General features: G+C 45.6%; 2 protein-coding genes across 6 annotated transcripts in view; one reads left to right on the forward strand and one right to left on the reverse strand.

Moving 5' to 3' along the window:
- The window catches only part of THRB (thyroid hormone receptor beta), a 436,468-nt gene that overhangs the window by 397,683 nt on the left and 19,636 nt on the right, over positions 1–19,149 (forward strand). For all 4 annotated transcript variants that reach the window (XM_070781685.1, XM_070781684.1, XM_070781682.1 and 1 more), the window contains 3 exons: positions 10,202–10,302; positions 15,776–15,923; positions 18,897–19,102. In XM_070781685.1, coding sequence (XP_070637786.1) covers positions 10,202–10,302; positions 15,776–15,923; positions 18,897–19,102 — 455 coding nt within the window. The remainder of the gene's footprint in view (positions 1–10,201; positions 10,303–15,775; positions 15,924–18,896; positions 19,103–19,149) is intronic.
- The window catches only part of NR1D2 (nuclear receptor subfamily 1 group D member 2), a 138,729-nt gene continuing 135,033 nt past the window's right edge, over positions 15,454–19,149 (reverse strand). The window contains exons 8-9 of one of the 2 annotated variants that reach the window (XM_070781680.1): positions 17,899–17,946; positions 15,454–15,822 (exon numbers count right to left, since the gene is read on the reverse strand). In XM_070781680.1, the coding sequence (XP_070637781.1) occupies positions 17,909–17,946 (38 nt within the window). In that variant the 3' untranslated portion in view covers positions 15,454–15,822; positions 17,899–17,908. Of the gene's footprint in view, positions 15,823–17,881; positions 17,947–19,149 lie in introns of both variants that reach the window. The other variant, XM_070781681.1, reaches the window with a different exon arrangement.

A 19,149-nucleotide genomic window follows, 5' to 3' on the forward strand; every position in this document is an offset into this window, starting at 1 on the left:
CATATGTATCAGCCAGCATGTGGCTGCTTGGCGTGCACGAGGAAGAAAAAGGATGGAGACCCCGAGAGGGGAGAGAAGGCAGTGGTTACGCAGCTAGGAGAACTGGTTACCGTGTGATGTGTCAAGTGTATTCAGTAGCCTAAAGAGACTCCCCACCCACCTCTCCACTTGCTGGGATCTCACTCCTGGTGACAGTTATTTGATGATGAATGATGGACCCAGGCATAGTGACTGATGTCCTGTTGCCTGTGGTGACTATTTTGGGTAAATAAGATGGTTCTGAGTTAATATTTTGGAGCAAAGAAGGACATGGGTGGGGTGCACTAGTGTGCAACTGCTACCACTTAAGTAGATGTTTCTGTAGAGGTTTTGATGTTTTAACTACAGACATAATCACCTATTCACCCACTCTCCATGAAGATAATCTAGGAGAAATACAAGAGCAAAGCAAACCACTCTTCAGACTCACAGTCAGAACACAGAAGGCATCCATTCCACCCACACATTGAATTATCACGAGACTCCAGGGTTCCCAAGAACTTTAAAGGCCAGACAGTTCAACCTTCCACATAAATTGTTGAGCTACAGACAGGAAGAAATCTTCAGTGCCCTACTGCCAATGGCAAAGAGTAAAGCAGAAAGGTAGTGATGAGGTTGTGGGGGAGGGTCCTACATCTTTCTAGTTCTGCCGGGTGGTCTCCAGCCCTCCCAAGGCGTGTCCCTCAAGCCACAGAGTGTCCAGTTGCACTACGATTGGTTCTCAAAGATGAGAAGGAAAAGACCTGTAGCTCTCTCTCCTTTATCTCTGCCATCTTCACTTGATCTGACAAAATGCACATCACCTCTGGGTGTAAGAAGTCAAGATGTAGCTTCCCTATGCAGATGGAGAACAAGTATGTGAAAAGATGCTCCACATGACTAATCACCAGGGAAATGCAAATCAGAATCACAATATCACCTCACACCTGTCAGAATGACTGTCATCAAAAAGAACACAAACAACAAATGTTGGCAAGGATGTAGAGAAAAGGAAATCAATCCCTTACACTGTTGAAGGGAATGTAAATGAGTGCGGCCGCTATGGAGAATAGTATGGAGCTTTCGCCAAAAAAACTAAAAATAGAACTACTATGTGTATCGGTTGCTCAGTCATGTCCAGCTCTTTGCGACCCCACAGACTGTAGCCCAGCAGGCTCCTCTGTCCATGGGATTCACCAGTCAAGAATACTGAAGTGAGTTGCCATTCCCTTCTCCAGGAAATCTTCCTGACCCAGGGATTGAACCTGGGTCTCCTGCGTTGCAGGCAGATTCTTTACCACCTGAGCCACCAGGGAAGCCCTAGTATTTAGTAGCAGTACTACTATATTACCTGGAAATTTCGCTCCCAGATAAGTACCAGAAAAAAGCAAAACCCTGGGGCTTTCCTGGTGGTCCAGTGGTTAAGAATCCACCTTCCAATGCAGGGGACACAGGTTTAATCTCTGGTCTGGGAACTAAGATCCCACATGCCGGGGCAAATAAGCCCATGTGCTACAACTTCTGAGCCAAAAAGAGAGAAGCCTGAGCACTGCAACCAAGTTCCCAAGTGCTGCTGCTAAGACCCAGTGCAGCCAAATAAGTAAATAAATAATGACATTTTTAAAAAAACAGAAACTCTCATTTTAAAGTATATATGCACCTCAATGTTCTTAGCAGCATAATTTGCAATAGCCAAGATACGGAAGCATCCTCAGTGTCTATAAACAGATGAATGAATACAGAAAACGTGGTATATGTACACAAGGAAATATTACTCAGCCATAAAAAAAGATGAACTTTTGCCATTTGCAACAACATGGTTGGACAGCATTATGCTGAGGGAAATAAGTCCGACAGGGAAAGACAAAAATTGTATGAGATCACTTATATGCAGAATCTAAACAATACAACACACTAGTGAGTATAATAAAAAAGAAACAGACTCAGAGTGAACAAACTAGTGGGGAAGGGGGGAGGGGCAAAATAGGGTGGGGGAGGGGCACAAATTATTAGGTATAAGATGAGACCAATCTAGATAGCATATTGAAAAGCAGAGACATTACTTTGCCAACAAAGGTCAGTCTAGTCAAGGCTATGGTGTTTCCTGTGGTCATGTATGGATGTGAGAGTTGGACTGTGAAGGAGGCTGAGCGCTGAAGAATTGATGCTTTTGAACTGTGGTGTTGGAGAAGACTCTTGAGAGTCCCTTGGACTGCAAGGAGATCCAACCAGTCCATTCTAAAGGAGATCAGTCCTGGGTGTTCTTTGGAAAGAATGATGCTAAAGCTGAAACTCCAGTATTTTGGCCACCTCATGCGAAGAGTTGACTCATTGGAAAAGACTCTGATGCTGGGAGGGATTGGGTGCAGGAAGAAAAGGGGACGACAGAGGATGAGATGGCTGGATGGCATCACCAACTCAATGGAGGTGAGTTTGAGTGAAGTCCGGGAGTTGTTGATGGACTGGGAGGCCTGGTGTGCTGCGATTCATGGGGTCGCAAAGAGTTGGACATGACTGAGCGACTGAACTGAACTGAACTGAACTGAAGCTACAAGGACATAGTAACAACACATTAAATATAGCCAATATTTTATAATAACTATAAATGAAGTATAACCCTTAAAAGTTGTGACTCACTATATTAGACACCTGTAATTTATATAATATTGTACAGCAACTGTACTTCAATAAGAAAATTTAATTTCACAATAAGATGTAGCTTTCCTGACAACATGGATATGTATATTCCATCTGACTTTACCAGGAAGATGCATTTTTTTAGTAATTGGGTGACTGTGTTTTGTGAGTATGCATTTCAGTGCACACAGGCGCATATGTCCACATACAGTCAAAGATCCTAATTTAAGATGTAGAAACATCAAAATGCTACAGTACTTATCTCTGTGGGAGAAAGTTGCTAGGTAAGTTTGTTTTTTGCTAATTTACGTCTTTCGATTTTTCTACAATAAATTCTATTATTTGTATAATTTTTACTTAAAAAAATCTGGACTTTATAAGAAACTAATGTACACAGTTTTTAATTCTTTTATATCGCAGTCATTTTGTTTACTTGTTTAATTATGTGTTTGTCTATCTTTGGCTGCGAGGGGTCTCTGTTGCTTGATGAAGGCTTTCTCGGGTTGCGGCGGGGCTGCTCTCCAGCTGCGGTTCGAGGACCCCTCCCGGCAGTGGCTTCTCTTGGTGCGGAGCTCAGGCTCCAGGCGTGAGGGCTTCAGTAGTGGGCTCGGTGGTTGTGGTTCCGGCCTCTCGTGTCCAGCCTCAGTGGTTGTGGCACTCAGGCTTAGTTGCTCTGCGTCATGCGGGATCTTCCCGGATCAGGGACCGAACCTGTGTCCCCTGCGTTGGCAGGTGGATTCTCTCCCACTGTGCCACCAGGGACGTCCCTGTACATGTTGGTTTTGATCCCTAGAGACTGATCACTGTAATGTAACATATTTCCAGAGTATGTCTGACTCCTACACACCTGATCACTAGTTGGTTCTCTGGACACAGATCCCTGTTGGAGCTATTGTTTCTTTTTCCTAAGAATGAACTCCACCCCTCAAAAACTGTGTGTAGAGTAAATCAACACCTTGTGAATTTTCCTGTAGATTTTGTTAGTATTTCTCCTTAGATTTGAGTTGCCTAGCAGACAGTGGCATCGGAGAAGGTGATGGCACCCCACTCCACTACTCTTGCCTGGAAAATCCCATGGATGGAGGAGCCTGGTGGGCTGCAGTCCATGGGGTCGCGAAGAGTTGGACACGACCGAAGTGACTTAGCAGCAGCAGCAGCAGCAGCAGACAGTGGCATACTACTTTGGGGTTTGGGGTTTACGATCATGAAAAGGAGAGACCTAACCAGCAAGCAATGACTCTTTTTGAGTGTGATGAATAGTGGATTTTTAATGCATGGGAAGTTGCAATATTTATCTTATTTATCTACTTTTAGTTTCAGTTTCTCTGGGTCTTTGTTGCTGCATGTGGGCCTCCTCTAGTTTCTGCGAGCAGGGGCTGCTCTCCAGTTGCAGGGCACCGGCTCCTCTTGCTGTGGAGCACGGGCTCTGGGGCACGTGGGCTTCAGTAGCTGCAGCACTCGAGCTCAGTAGCTACAGCTCCCAGGCTCTAGAGCACTAGCTTAACGGGCTCAGTTGCTCCGAGGCATGTGGGATCTTCCCAGACGTGCGATCGAACCCGTGTCCCCTGCATGGGCAAGCAGACTCTTACCCACTGTACCACCTGGGAAGTCCCAACAGTGGTTTTCATGGCCCAAAGTAGACAGTTGAGCAAGATGTATAAGACTCAGACTTCAGATCTCCATTTTCGGTGATGGTGTCTCAACCGAACTGGCCTAGACATAGTGATTTTCATTTCTCCATTGTGGGAACACATATGGCCCTTCAGCTCTCCTTAGCCCTGTGTCCTAGCCCTAGTAAACCCTGTGATGAGAGCTATCAAAGCAAGCAGGAATCTAGCTGATCAGTAAGCATGCTTGCCCCCAGATCACCACGTCTTAGATGAGCTTGAATCTGGACATCTTCATTTGAGTGGAGTTTGGGGGTTTTTTAACCAAAGTTCAAACATCCTAATGCAGTTTTCATGAAGCTGGAAGCCGGGCCCTGCGTCTGCGTTATTAGCTCTTCTGGAAGCCCTCGCGGAGACCCTCAGCCTCTCGGGCACCGCTCCAGACTGCCACCCTGCCTGTCTGCACGTGCTAGATACAGGCCTCCTCCCCGTGTTCTCCCCTCTAGAGGGCTGGCAGCAGTGATCTGCAGAAACTGTGATGCTGTCCATCAGAGGAACCAGGGGCGGACACCAGGGTTTCAGCGTGGACGTATGATCCCTGCCCCCTCGCTGGAACCGTAGCACTTGCAGTGAACCAGAGACCATGTCTAAGGAAGGGGAAAGCTCACGCCTGTTATGCCCCAGGTGCTGAGGGCTGCCACTGACAAGCACGGGGAGGGTTGAGAGTGCCCATCCTGGACTTGGGCCGCGGCTGGGCAGGAGGGCGACTCGGAGACTTACCCCAGCCCTGACCATGTCATAGGCAGGTGACCCATGATTGTCTGTTTCCCCCAAAACACTGAAAGCTGCCCCAAGAATTAAGACTTGGTTGTCTTCAGCTCCTTGGCATGTTGCCTGGCATGGGATCCCCTCATATATATGTTTGTTGAATGGAACCTCTTTTCTCTCCTGGTTTCTTTGCTTTCTACTAGGAGCTTTATGGAGACATGTTTCACATACTATAAAAGTCATAGATTTATGCAAAATATGTCCATACAAAACAATGGTTTTCTTTTTTAATTCCATTTATTTCTTTTTTTTTTGATGTTGTTGCACCATGCAGCATGTGAGATCTTAGTTTGTGACCAGGGACTGAGCTGCAGTCCCCTGCAGGGGAAGCACAGAGCCCTAACCAGGGAAGTCCCCAAAACAGGGTTTTTTTCACTCAGTGGTTTCTAGTATATTCACAGAGTTGTGCAGCCATCAACACTGCACAATTCCAGAACACTTTCATTACCTTGAAAAGAAACTTTGTATCCTTCAGTAGTCATCGTCCATTCTCCCCTCCCACCAGACCTTGGCAAGCACTAATCTAATTTCTGTCTTTATGAATTTGCGTAATCTCGATATTTCACAGAAATAGAGGTAGATGATACATGGCATTTCGTATCTGGCTTCTTTCATGGCGTGCTTTCCAGGTTCTTCCATGCTGTAGCGTGTAACAGTACTTACTTCCTTTTCGTGACTGAATAGGATTCCATTGTACAAATATACTATATTTTGTCTGCCCACTCATCATCTGATGGACATTTGGGTGGTCTCTACGTTCTGAATATTGTGCATGGTGCTGCTTTGTCCAAGTTTCTGTACAGACACATGTTTTCAGCTCTCTTGAGTGTGTATCTCAGAGTGGGATTGCTGGGCCATAAGGCACAGACACATGTTTTCAGCTCTCTTGAGCATGTATTTCAGAGTGGGATTGCTGGGTCGTAGGTCACTTTGTGTTAACCTTTTGAGGAACTGCCAAAGTGCTTTTCCAAAGCACTTTTCACATTCCTACCAGCAATATACGAGTGCTCTGATTTCTCCATATCCTCACCAACATGTGTTATTATCTGCCATTTTATCGTAACCAACCTAGAGGGTGTTAAGTAGTACCTCAGTATAACCCTGATTTGCATTTCCTTGCAATGACATTGAGCATCTTTTCATGTTTTTTCCTTCATTTTCAGCTGTTTCTCTCTCCTTGAGAAATAACCAAGACTGGAAATACAGAACTCAGTTGCTTACACATATGCTTCCGCAAGGATGAAACCGTGTCTTAGTTGTTTTTATATTACAAGCACTAAGTACAGTGTTAATTGTTCAGTCGTGTCCAACTCTTCGCGACCCTGTGGATTGTATATAGCCCGCCAAGCTCCTCTGTCCATGGAACACTTGAGCAAAGGATACTGGAGTGGGTGGCCATTCCCTTCTCAGGGGATCTTCCCAACCCAGGGGTCAAACCCAGATCTCCTGCCTTGCAGGTGGGATTCTTTACCGTCTGAGCCACCAGGGAAGCCCAAGCGCAGTGGCAGCTGCTAAAATAAATGTTTTCTAAATTCACAAATAGACGACTGATTGGATGAACACACAGATCTCTCAGTTCTCCTTTTTCTCTGCCCAGATCCCTCCCAGAATTCTCTTTTTTTTTAATGTCTGATGAGAATTTTGAAACATTTGAAGTGAACTCAACAGATGATTCATGTTTGCATGATGCTAAAGTAAACTAAGAAAAGCTGTGATGTTTAAAAAGATAATCCTTGTGCCTTACCAAATCTTGCTTTGAACTCATTTCTCTCCCTCCCAAAAGGGAGAATCTTCTAAAATCAAGTCTGAGCACAGTCATTATGAAAAAGGTTCATTTTTTTCTGTTTCCTCAAAGGTTTTTTTCCTGAAAAGTAAGCCCTCCGTGACCCAGTTTAATGAAAGATTGATGAAAATGTCATGATAAAACATATAGTAAGTCATCTGTCATTTCAACCTGGCTGATCTTTTTTGGACACAGTAAGGGTTTCCTGAGTCAAAGACGTTCGTAAAGACCATGATCAAGAGAAAGAATGATTTTGTTTTCTCAGCCTCTCCACATCCCAACAAATCAGGCCTTTTTGGTTTTCTCTGAAGCTCTGTGTGCTTCTGTGATGAACCTGTGGTACCTATGAAACTGGATTTGCTCTCTGAAGCATTTCTTGTGTTTCGACATTGTGTACAAGGAAAGGAAAGAGGCAGACACGGGTGGGAAGTACATAGCTTCTGTTCGTGTCTTTAATTTCCTGTGTCATGGAATTTAATAAGCTCAGAGTGCAGTAATAAAAAGTGTTATCACAGTTGGATTTGTTTCGTAATAAGCAAAACCACTATTTACTGCAGACATGAAATTAAAAGATGCTTGTTCCTTGGAAGAAAAGCTGTGACCAACCTAGACAGTGTATTAAAAAGCAGAGGCATCACTTTGCCAACAAAGTTCCATCTAGTCAAAGCTATGGTTTTTCTAGTGGTCAATTACGGATGTGAGAGTTGGACCATAAAGAAGGCTGAGCACTGAAGAACTGATGCTTTTGAACTGTCGTGTTGGAGAGGACTCTTAAGAGTCCCTTGGACTGCAAGGAGATCCAACCAGTCCATCCTGAAGGAAATCAGTCCTGAAATTCATTGGAGGGACTGATACTGAAGCTGAAACTCCAATACTTTGGCTACCTGATGCAAAGAACTGACTTACTGGAAGAGACCCTGATGCTGGGAAAGATTAAAGGCAGAGGAGATGGGGATGACAGAGGAAGAGATGGCTGGATGACATCACCAGCTCAATGGACATGAGTTTGAGTGAGCTCCGGGAGCTGGTGATGGACAGGGAGGCCTGGGGTGCTGCAGTCCACGGGGTCACAGAGAGTCTGCCACTACTGAGCGACTGAACAACAACAACAACCCAGTTGCTGAGCTGTGTCATCACATCACGAGTTTGCAGAACCTTTTCTTAAAATGTATTTGTTTATTCACTCTTATTTTTGGCTGTGCTGGGTGTTCTGTGGCAGTGCAGGCTTTCTGCAGTTGCAGTGAGCGGGGCTGCTCTCTAGGTACGACGTGCAGGCTTGTCTTCATGGTGGCTTCTCTTGTTGCAGAGCACAGGCTCCAGGGTACACAAGCTCAGTAGTTGTAGTACATGAACTTAGCTACTCCTCAGCATGTGGGGTCATCCCGAACCAGGGACCCAGCAGGTGTCTCCTGCATTGGTAACTGTGTCCAATTCTTTACCACTGAGTCACCAGGGAAGCCCTGCAGAACCTTTTTTTTTTTTTTAGATGGCCTTATTCATTCTACTTTTGAAGTTATTTTTAGAAAAAGACCAAAAGAAAAAAAGAAAAAGACCAACACCAACACTTTCGGAGAGCCAGAAGTCAAGATCTGGGCTTTCTTCTCTGCTGTTAATTTCTGGTTTGAGCCTGAGGAAGGCCAAACTGATGAAGACCGGTTCATCTCAAAATTACTTGCTCTCTCAGAGCCTTTCCAGCTATAAAGTTTTCTTAATTTATTGCATGGTACGTAGATTGCCAAGGGATCAAGTCCCCTAAGCACAGGTTCAGAAATAAGCCTTTCGAAAGAGACTGTGATCCACGGCACCCCATGTGTCTCATGTCCTGGCCTCTCTGGATCCCTCCGTATAAACCCAGCCCAGGGAGTCTCAATTCTAGATGTGCATAAGAATCACCCAGAGAACGTTTAGGAAACTCAGTGCCTGTGTTTCTACACCCTAAGACCACTGAAATAAGATTCTCAGGGGGCTGGTCTCAGATTCAGTATTTTTAAATGGTTGGTTCCAAGATTCAATTTTCTTTTTTGACTGTACCATGTGGTATGTGGGGTCTTAGTTCCCTGACCAGGAACTGAACCTGGGCCCTCACCAGTGAAAGTGCAGAGTCCTAACCACTGGACCGCGTGGAATTCCCCATAAGATTCCATGGTTTTAAGCAGGATGATTCTAAGGTCTAATCAGTGTGGAAAACCCATGGTTTACCCAAGGGACCTATTGTATCACAGCATTAGGACGAGTAAAGAAACTGTTTCCCCAGCTCAGTAATCTAAGTTGTGATTGGGGTGTGATCATGGAACAAATCTTTCAGGAACAAAGAACAGGTAGCTCTTAAAAGACCTTATGTTTTCTTTTTAATAATTACTCATAATGTTACATATAACAAAAATGATGAATTCACTTATATTAAGTATTTTAAAATAAAATACTGGCCTCTTTGCTGCACCCGTTGGCTCCAAGGGCCATTCCTGCCTGCACAGCGAGTGTGCACAGCTGTTTCCAAGGCACTCAGAAATCCTGGGCCTGATACTAACTCTGCAAGTGTGACCTAAGATCCTGGAGAAATCTACTGAGGAAGTGTATTGTCAGAGAAAAACTTTTTAAAATTTATTTATATTTAATTGGAAGATAATTGCTTTACAATATCGTGTTGGTTTCTGCCATACATCAACGTGAATCAGCCACAGGTATACATATGTCTTGAGAGTCCATTGGACTGCAAGGAGACCAACCAATCAGTCCATCCTAAAGGAAATCAGTCCTGAATAATCATTGGAAGGACTGATGCTGAAGCTGAAACTCCAATACTTTGGAGTTGGACACGACTGAGCCACTGAACTGATTACATATGTCCCCTGCCTCTTGAGCCTCCGTCCCACCTCCCACCCCATCCCACCCCTCTAGGTTGTCCCAGAGCCCCGGTTTGAGTTCCCTAGGTCATACAGCAAATCCCCACTGGCTGTCGGTTTTACCGATGGTAATGTACATGTTTCCACGGTGCTCTCTCCATTGGTCCCACCCTCTCCTTCCCACAGACATGGAGAGCAGACTTATGGACATGACGGGGCGGGGCGGGGCAGGGCAGTGTGGGAAGGAGAGGGTGGGAAAGACTTTTAAAATGTTTTCTTGTTCAGTGTTTTATTTACTTTCTATATTTAAAACTAAATGATCACAATGTGCAAACCATAAAGCAAAAGTTGTGTTAAAACGCATAAAACAACTCGGTCGTGCCGTCCTCCGCCCTCCGTTGGTCCTCCCCAGTCCTCCTCCTGGCTGTGGCATCTCTGACTTGAACATGATGTCTTTCTCACCTCCTCTTCTGTCCTCCCCACAGGCTACATCCCCAGTTACTTAGACAAGGACGAGTTGTGCGTCGTGTGCGGTGACAAAGCCACAGGCTACCACTACCGCTGCATCACGTGCGAAGGCTGCAAGGTAACTGCGGGACGGCCCCTCCCCGGAGCTTCCGGAACGCAGCCGGAAGGTTCGGTTTGAATTCGAACCAAACCCCGACATTCATGGGCTGTGATCACCCGGGTGTCTGATGGACCTCTTCATTTGGGGGGGGAGGCACATATTCAAGACAATTTTTTTTTCAAATTGAAAATAACTAGATGAAGTTTTGCGAGAGTGTGAGATCTGGTGGCGCTGTTACTCAGTCGCTCAGTGGTGTCCGACCGTTTGCGACCCCGCGGACTGCAGCACGCCAGGCTGCAGCAGGCACGCTGGCCACTGTCTGTCAGAGTTTGCTCAGACTCACGTCCACTGTTGTCTATGATGCTATCCAACAGGTAGAAAAATGGATTAAATAAAAAGAAATTGATAAAGGCTCCTTTTCAGTTTAAAAACGCATTGATATTTTATAACGTGTTACCCTCCCAAGAAATGACCATTTCTCCTCCTGCTTTATCTCGAGCATTTCCGGGGACAGAGTTGGCCTCAACCCCGAGCCGTTTGCCAGTGTGAACCCGACTGAATATGCTCACTTTCCAGGGCTCCATTAGGGACTATCTTTGAGGCTGCTTAGGTTCAATTCTGTGCTGAAACTGTCCAAACCGGCTGTTGGCACAGGCTGCAGTCCCTGGGTGAATGCTGGTTGTCCCTCAGTAATCACATCCTCTCCAGACTCACCTGCAGGAGACACTGGACAAGAATACGCCGGCAAACAACAGTCAGTGTGCTTGAGGAAAGTGACCCTGAATTTGCAGACTTACATCTTCATTATCAACATGACGTTGAGTTTCTGGCAAACACGTTTTGGTCCAACAACCTAGCCTAGGAGATACGTGAATGAAGTTGCTCAGTCGTGTCCGACTCTGTGTGACCCCATGGACTGTAGCCTACCAGGCTCCTCCGTCCATGGAATTTTCCAGGCAAGAGTACTGGAGTGGATTGCCATTTCCTTCTCCAGGGGATCTTCCCGACCCAGGGATCAAACCCGGGTCTCCCGCACTGCAGGCAGACGCTTTATCATCTGAGCCATCAGGGAAGCCAGGAGGTAAAGTTCACTGTAAAGGTAAACAGAGCTTAACCCAGGGCATTCAGCTGATGTTTTATAAAAGAGGTAGTGAAAAAATAAATAAATAAAAATAAAAGAGGTAGTAAGTCAGAGAAAGACTTTAATTTTGTTGTTGAACGTTTTATTTACCTTATTTTAAATGAAATGATCACAAACTTTGCAGCAAAAATCATATTAAAATTCATAAGTCAGTCTTCCTCATTCATCACCTACCTCACCACCTCTCCTCTCCTTCCCTTCCTCCAACTACCTCCTTTTCTCCTAACCTTTGACCCTAGACCCCCAAATTCAACGTGTTAGCTCGGTTCATACTGATGGGTGTCATTTCCCTCGTGGAAGATTTTCCATGCAAACTCCCTTCTTTCTGTGCACAAAATTAGGAAACATGTAGCCTGCTAAAGTGTTAAGATGATATATCCAGTGAAAAGAGGTCATTTTTAAGGTCTCAAGGCAAGACTCTTTTTTGGGAATGTGATATAATATTGCTCTCATTCATCCAGACCCCTTTGATCTAGAATTTGTAACCTTTTAACAAAGATTGGGCTAAAGGTTGCTATTACATCTATGAAAATAATATCATAAGGAGTTTGATGACATTATTTACAAATAAGTTGTGGCTGCTTATGAATTGGGAAACTTGCAGACTGTCTCTTGAAAGGCCAATTTTATGGGCTTTGTTTGAAACTGCTAAAACCATTTCTGTAGATGCTTTCCCTCATTCCAAAAGCTCAGCGATTCAAATGGGTTTTTTTTCTAAATTAGCCCCAGTTAAGAAGGCTTTTACCTACCTGATTATGCAGTGTTGAGATTCTCTCAAATCAGTTTTTAATGACAAATTTTGAATTCTAGGAGCGACTCTAATGAAAATTCCATTTAACATTCAGCTCCCAAAGTGACTCTAAAAACCCAGTGTACCTTGCAGAGGACTTGATGCTCACTGCTGCTGTTTGCTGTTTAGTCATTCAGTTGTGTCTGACTCTTTGTGACCCCATGGACTGCAGCCTGCCAGGCTTCTCTGTCCATGGAATTTTCCAGGCAAGAATTCCGGAGTGGGTTGCCATGCCCTTCTCCAGGGAATCTTCCCTGACCCAGGGTTCGAACCCATGTCTCTTATGTCACCTGGGAAACCCAAGGGCAGTTACACAGATCACTTAACATAAGGACAGAGCATCTTGGAAAAAAAGCAAAAGAGATGTTCAAATGAAACAGGGCTTTTAAAAGTGGCCAAAAATGAAAAAAGTTGCACTTCAAATCTTGTTTATTCAAACCTATAATTTACAAGCATTTCTACCCACTACTCACAGTGTGCCGAGGGACTCTTTTCTTCCTGTTTTTGCCTGGAAGACAGTGGAAATCTTCCAGATCAGATGTTCCGTCCGTTGGGATAGGCCAGTTTTCATGCATCTTTTGTAGAAAGAAAGTTTATGCTCCTACAATAAATCACTTTTTAGCGCTGATTACGGCATCATCTGGACCACTAAGAAATGGATTCAGTTCTTCTCAAAATGCAGAGAAACGTGTCTAATGTCAATTTATAAAAGCAAAACCTCTGCTCACCAGCAACTCATCAGTGAAAGATATGTCCTTACTCTGTCCCTGAGACATCTCTTTTGTCTCAAAAAGATTTTTTTATAAGTAAATATTTTCTATCCAAGTTCACTCGCAAAAGTTGATGTTTCTCCCTTTTTAAAATTAAGGAACCTACCATCTTGGACATTTATTCAAATGAAGTGTTCCTTCATCATGTGTCAAAATTTGCTTCTATCATGCCTCAGGGGAAGCCTGAGCCTTAAAAATGATCTGGTCCATGAAGTGCCCAAGAAGAAGCAGCGAGATGAGCCACAGAAAAGATGGCACTAAGAATGGCACAGCGTGCTACCTCAACTTTTTTTTTTTTTTTTTCAAAATAAGCCATGCATCAGTTATTTCATTCATTCCTTCTAAAGGTTCCCAGAGAAGCCTTTTTGGAAAAATGCTCATTACGTCTGCTTCTGGTTCATCACCTCGTCCCCTCCCTGCTCCTGTCTGACTCCTCCGTGGGCCCCGCCCCAGGACACGAGCCAGTGTGAGCAGATGAGGGAGGAAGGGTCTCCTGACTTCAGGGCAACAGTCTCCCAACTTCAGAGCAGCGGTCAGCATGCTCGTGGAGGCCCCGGCCTTCAGTGTTGCCACCTCTAGGGAAACCAGAAGGAGGATGCCAGCCAGTGGCCCTCCTCCTTGCCTATGACATCTGACTTCTTGCTAGCATCTCTGTTTCTTCTGCCTTTCAAGTGAGTGCAACCCTCGAAGGGTAGGGGTGGGGGGTGGAGGGAGGAGTACAGGGTGGAGGGGGCAGGCGGGGAAGCTTGTTTCCCTCTGCAGGCCCTGACGTCCAAGCCTGGCAGGACAGCCCACCATGGACACCCAGGAAACACATGTCAGCCGCTGCCCCATGTGTGCTTTCGGGACTCTTATGACAGTTCGTCAACGTCATTCAAACTAATGGGCTCAGTGTTTAAGGATGCAGAGCCAAATATAATACAACAGCTCTTCTGTTAGGACTTGAGTAACAGAAGTGACCAGGGATGAGCACACGCGCCCTGACGCCGAGTCCCTGAGTCTCAGTCCGCCATTCCTCCAGGTTACTCTGCTTTGCCCGATGGAAAACCCTTCCTCAGACCTTTTCCTTGTAAAGAAGAGTTCCTGAGTCTGAGTGAGGAATATGCAGATGGTATATGTACATAATCAAAGCCAGGGCCGGTTAAATGGGATAATTACAATTTGGGCTTAATCCTGGTGGATCAGCTGGTAAAGAATCTGCCTGCAATGCAGGAGACCTGGGTTCGATCCCTGGGTTGGGAAGATCCCCTGGAGAAGGGAATGGCTACCAACTCCAGTGTTCTGGCCTGGAGAATTTCATGCACTGGATAGTCCTTGGGGTCGCAAAGAGTCGGACACAACTGAGCGACTTTCACTAGATCAGCTGGCATCTAAGTCCAATTTATGCAACCAAGTTGGAGGTTCCTTTAAGCTTTAACAGGCAACGTCCTTTAAAACCTGTTGTGCCTTGCTAATATATACTAAAACATACAACGATGTGGTTTTTTGAGAGTGGGTGAGAAAGGACAGTTTATAGTATGTTCATCTAAAACATTTAAATAATACAGTAAAACTGGACTAAGTTTATATCATATGAGCAGTTAAATAAGTAAGACTTGCAGTCCAGTTCCCAGGTTCCAGTTCCAGCGTGTACTTGCCATGTGATTTGGGGCAAGTGATTTAACCTGTCTGAGGCTTAGTTTTTTAATCCCCACAGTGGAGATATTAAGAGTGCCTACCTCAGAAGGTTGTGGGAGAGACGGAGGCCGTGGCACTTGTCTGCAGCACTCTGCGCCGCGCCACTCACAAGGAGTGCTTTCTGCTGTTATGACTTGAGTACCATGTCCAGAAAGGGTTCTCATGTGACACCGCCTTGAGGGTGTTACATAAGTCACCTAGGCCTGGAACCTCCTTCTTTCCTCAGGTGGCCCTCTCCTGTGCCTTGAGAGGAAGAAACACTGAACTTTAGGGCAAGTGTCTATAGACCCTGGAGAAACAGGGTGCTAGAAAAGGAGAAGTCAATGCCTCGAGCTTTGGGGAAAATTTGGTAAAGAATTTGGAATTTTCTCCTCCCCAGTGACTGTTGTTTTAAGGGCTATCTGAGCTGGTCACGGCCATCTCAAGAGTCAAAAACCAGAATTAAACTAAATCTCTAAAGGCAGTTAACACGTGCATTTAAATACTAGATAATTATATTACTAATTCACAGAGCATCACAAGTATCTAGCTTTTTTGTTCTCCAGTATAAAGAGCAAACCTCTTCAAAGCTTGGCTCAGACGGTAAAGAATCTGCCTACAAGGCAGAAGACCCAAGTTCAATCCCTGAGTGGGGAAGATCCCCTGCGTGGGGAAGATCCCCTGCAGGAGGGCATGGCAACCCACTCCAGTGTTCTTGCCTGGAGAATCCTGTGGACAGAGGAGCTTGGTGGGCTACAGTCCCTGTGGTGGCAAAGAAACAGACACGATTGAGAGACTTTGACACTGTGGCATTCTATAAAATGAAATAATATAATTTATTTATATGATTCACTGTTTGCAAAACATAAGTGTGAACACCAATTTTCCCGTTAGCTTTGAGTAAATGCCAAAAAGATGATGACTCCACAGCTTCTGACCTCTCCCTCTCCTCAGATTGAGACCTACTTAGATTCACTTTGGGTCAGCTGCCTGTACTGGAACAGGTAGAGCTACAGGCCTGTGTACAGGTGAGGTCCAAAACCAGCCACCGTGGTAGGAAGATGCAAAATGCTGGCGGGCCTTTATTTCTAGACAATCTGAAATGGCTGTCTTGGGTCTTTCTTTTTCATGTAGGGTTTCTTTAGAAGAACCATTCAGAAAAATCTCCATCCATCCTATTCCTGTAAATATGAAGGAAAGTGTGTCATAGACAAAGTTACAAGAAATCAGTGCCAGGAATGTCGCTTTAAAAAATGCATCTACGTTGGCATGGCAACAGATTGTAAGTAACAATTTGCTTCCTTTGCTTCATATTCAGGGAGTGGCGACTGGGGAAAGCGTGGCTCAAGGACAACAACCAGGCAGGAAAGAAAGCAGGAATGCTGTGGACAGGGGGCAAGCACCCAGCCCTTTCAGGGACCCTCACTCCCACCCATGGCTGGTCGGTTTCCATCCGACCTTCGCCATCAGTGCCTGACTCCAGAGGCATCCGGATGATGGCTGAGGGACAGAGGTTAAACTGTCCCCATCACCCTTGCAGGACAGGCAGCCACACTCTGTTTGCACAGAGGTTACACATGAGGGGTCTTTCCACCCACCTTGATGAGGTGTAATTTTCCACACAGCATTCATGTGGTCAGAACCGCATGGACTAATTCTCTTTTTTTTTCAAAAGCAGAGACAGGAATTTATTTTGTGGGCATTTTTGGAGTCGGGGCACTGGCAGAAAACATCGTGTTCAGAAATTTCTAAAGAATGTGAACTTGAGTCCTATTGCATGACTCGTCCTGCCGTTGGCTTTTTGTTGTTGGTATATTTTTAGCCCATAAAAACATTCCAAGCTGAAGTCATCCTCCCCAGTTTTCAAAGTGCCACAGCATATGGCAGTGAGATTAGCCGTCGGGGTCTCTTCTCCACACTGTGCAAGGGATTTACACCAGTCACTTTAATTAATCTAATCATGAAATAAGAATCGTGCCATTCAGAATGTGTGCCCTCCCTTTTGCTAGGTATCTGGGTTACTAGTTTCTTCTGGCATAAATTTTTTGCACATTGGTGAAGGATTTCAACTTTTAGTTTAAAGAAAAGAGGAAGGAAAAAAGAATGCAGTGAGGACCTCATGAAGAGGAAAGAGTCACAGCCACATTTATGTGATAAACAGAGTTCTCTAAGAACAACAGCAAAAATCTCTGGAACGTCCTTGGTTTGCCCATTAAAGAAGACAGAAGGGGAATCTTTTATATAGAAAAAAAGGAGGAGGGTTGTGTCAGGGCGTGAGGCTGGAAACCATGGGTTAATCCCCACCTCTGGCTGAGTTCTTTGTCTCAGAAAGGCTTTTACCGGTTGCCAACAAAATGTCTGCTAAGGTTCTGTGGAGAGAAGGGACCTGCTGAATGTCCGTTGCATTGTTTTATTGGAAGTTAAAGATGCGAAAGTTGATGAGCTTTAAAAACTCAGTGTTAATCCACACTAGGTGGAAATTCATTTTGAGTGCAACTTGCTTGCGTGTGAAGCATTCATTATAAGAGCTCAGGTTTTATAATCAGAAAAACTGTTGGCGTCCTGGGCCTGCCACTTACTAGCTGTGTGCCCACTGACTTAACTTCAGGTTTCCCTTATGTGAAGTCATCGCTGATCTTAGGATTCAACTAGAATAATACACGTCCAATTTGCCACGGTCCCTGACACCAGGGAAGCATTTGGGGGGTGGGGTTATAAGCACAGCCCTCTCCTTGCCTCCTTTTACTGGGTGAACCATGCTGACTTCACGGGGCTCACCCAGCCCGCCCACATTTCTAAGTGCCCCCCTCACTGTAAAGATCCAACCACGTCTCCACGATCAGGGTCTCATACTGTTTATGGATTCACCAGGCACTTTTGGTTCCCTTCCTCTGCTATGCCTGCTTTTTTTTTTTTTAATTTTTCTTTTCCTAGCAGGTCACACCTTCCTCAGGAAGTGGCCCTAGGACAATGATGTTCTAGGACTGCAGTCAGAGGTCCTGGGTCTTAGCTTGGTCCTGCCATTAACTTGCTGTGTGACTTTTGGGAAGTCATGATCGCCTTCTTCCTCCTCTGTGAAAGAGGGAGTTGGAGTAGATCAGAGCTGAGATCCAGCACTGGTAAAACACTACGACTCTGTAGTATGAGCCCGGAGCCTTTCCGTGCCACTGAGAGCTACTAAGCGTCTGGTGAAATGCTTTCCTTTTGGAAATTAACCACAGAAGTATAGGTTGCTCTTACCTGCACTTCTGATTTACCTTTTGCGTATCAGGGGTCCTCAACCTCTGGCCCTGAACTGGTACCACCTGTCAGACCAGCAGGAGCGTTAGATTATAAATGACATGTGCAATAAATGCAATGTGTGTGAATCATCCCCAAATCACCCCCCAACCTGCAATCCACAGGGAAAAAAAGAAAGTGTCTTCCACAAAATAAGTCTCTGGTGCCAAAAAGGTTGGGGACCACGGATAAATGATACAATTCATGGCTCTATTTACTGAGCACGTGTCCAGCATCATCATACTGATACCCTGAAAAGTAGGTCTTATTGACCCCATTTTATACTGGAAAAATCAAAAGCTCAGAGACCCTCAGTAAGCTGGTCACACAGCTAGAATGTGGTAGTCTCAGGATTCAAGCCCCAGTCTTTCTAGATTCCAAAGCCTGGGCTCTTTAATCACTTTGAGGGTTGACCAGGAATACAGCAATGCAAAGAAAGTATCTGTGAGGGCTGAGCTTGGCCTAGCCAAGCTCCTAGCCACTCCAATCAGCCTTGAGTAAACAAATGAAGAGCAAGACTCCTTTTCCCTCTGAGAAAGGGATACCAGCCTCTGTTAACTGCTCCAGAATTTTTTTAACCTGAAGTACTTACTAAGAGCCGTTTGGGGAGGCTAGGGCTGAGGGGAAGAACAGACACCTTAAGAGTGAACTCAGATGACTGGCTAGACAGACCCACCTATGACCCTCTAGGTGGGATGGGCTTTACCTGGCTCTGCTTCATTCTTATTTAGGGTCACCCTCTGTGGAGCTAAGATGCCCGGTGTCCAAGTGTGTCTCCCCCACCCACCTTCGTTTAGGAAAGCTTGCTAGGCTTTGGGGAATTGGTGCTGGGGCTTGTGGTGGACAATGGCTAGCCGGTGGCAGTTTGCCCCGAAGGAGAAAGGACTCGAGGTGACCCCCTCTGAGCCGCTCAAGCCCCGCCCTGGTCTGCCAGCTGTCTGGAGAGCATCTGCTCTGTGTCCCTCTCCCCCCGCAGTGGTCCTAGACGACAGCAAGCGTCTGGCCAAGAGGAAGCTCATCGAGGAGAACCGGGAGAAGAGGCGGCGGGAGGAGCTGCAGAGATCCATGGGGCACAAGCCAGAGCCCACTGACCAGGAATGGGAGCTCATCAAGACCGTCACCGAGGCCCACGTGGCCACCAACGCCCAGGGCAGCCACTGGAAGCAGAAGCGGAAGTTCCTGGTAAGATCCCGCCCCTTCCGCTTCCGCTTCCGCTTCTGTTTGCCTCT

The sequence above is a fragment of the Bos indicus genome, chromosome 27, assembly GCF_029378745.1.
Source record: "Bos indicus isolate NIAB-ARS_2022 breed Sahiwal x Tharparkar chromosome 27, NIAB-ARS_B.indTharparkar_mat_pri_1.0, whole genome shotgun sequence".
In the NCBI taxonomy this organism is placed as follows: domain Eukaryota; kingdom Metazoa; phylum Chordata; class Mammalia; order Artiodactyla; family Bovidae; genus Bos; species Bos indicus.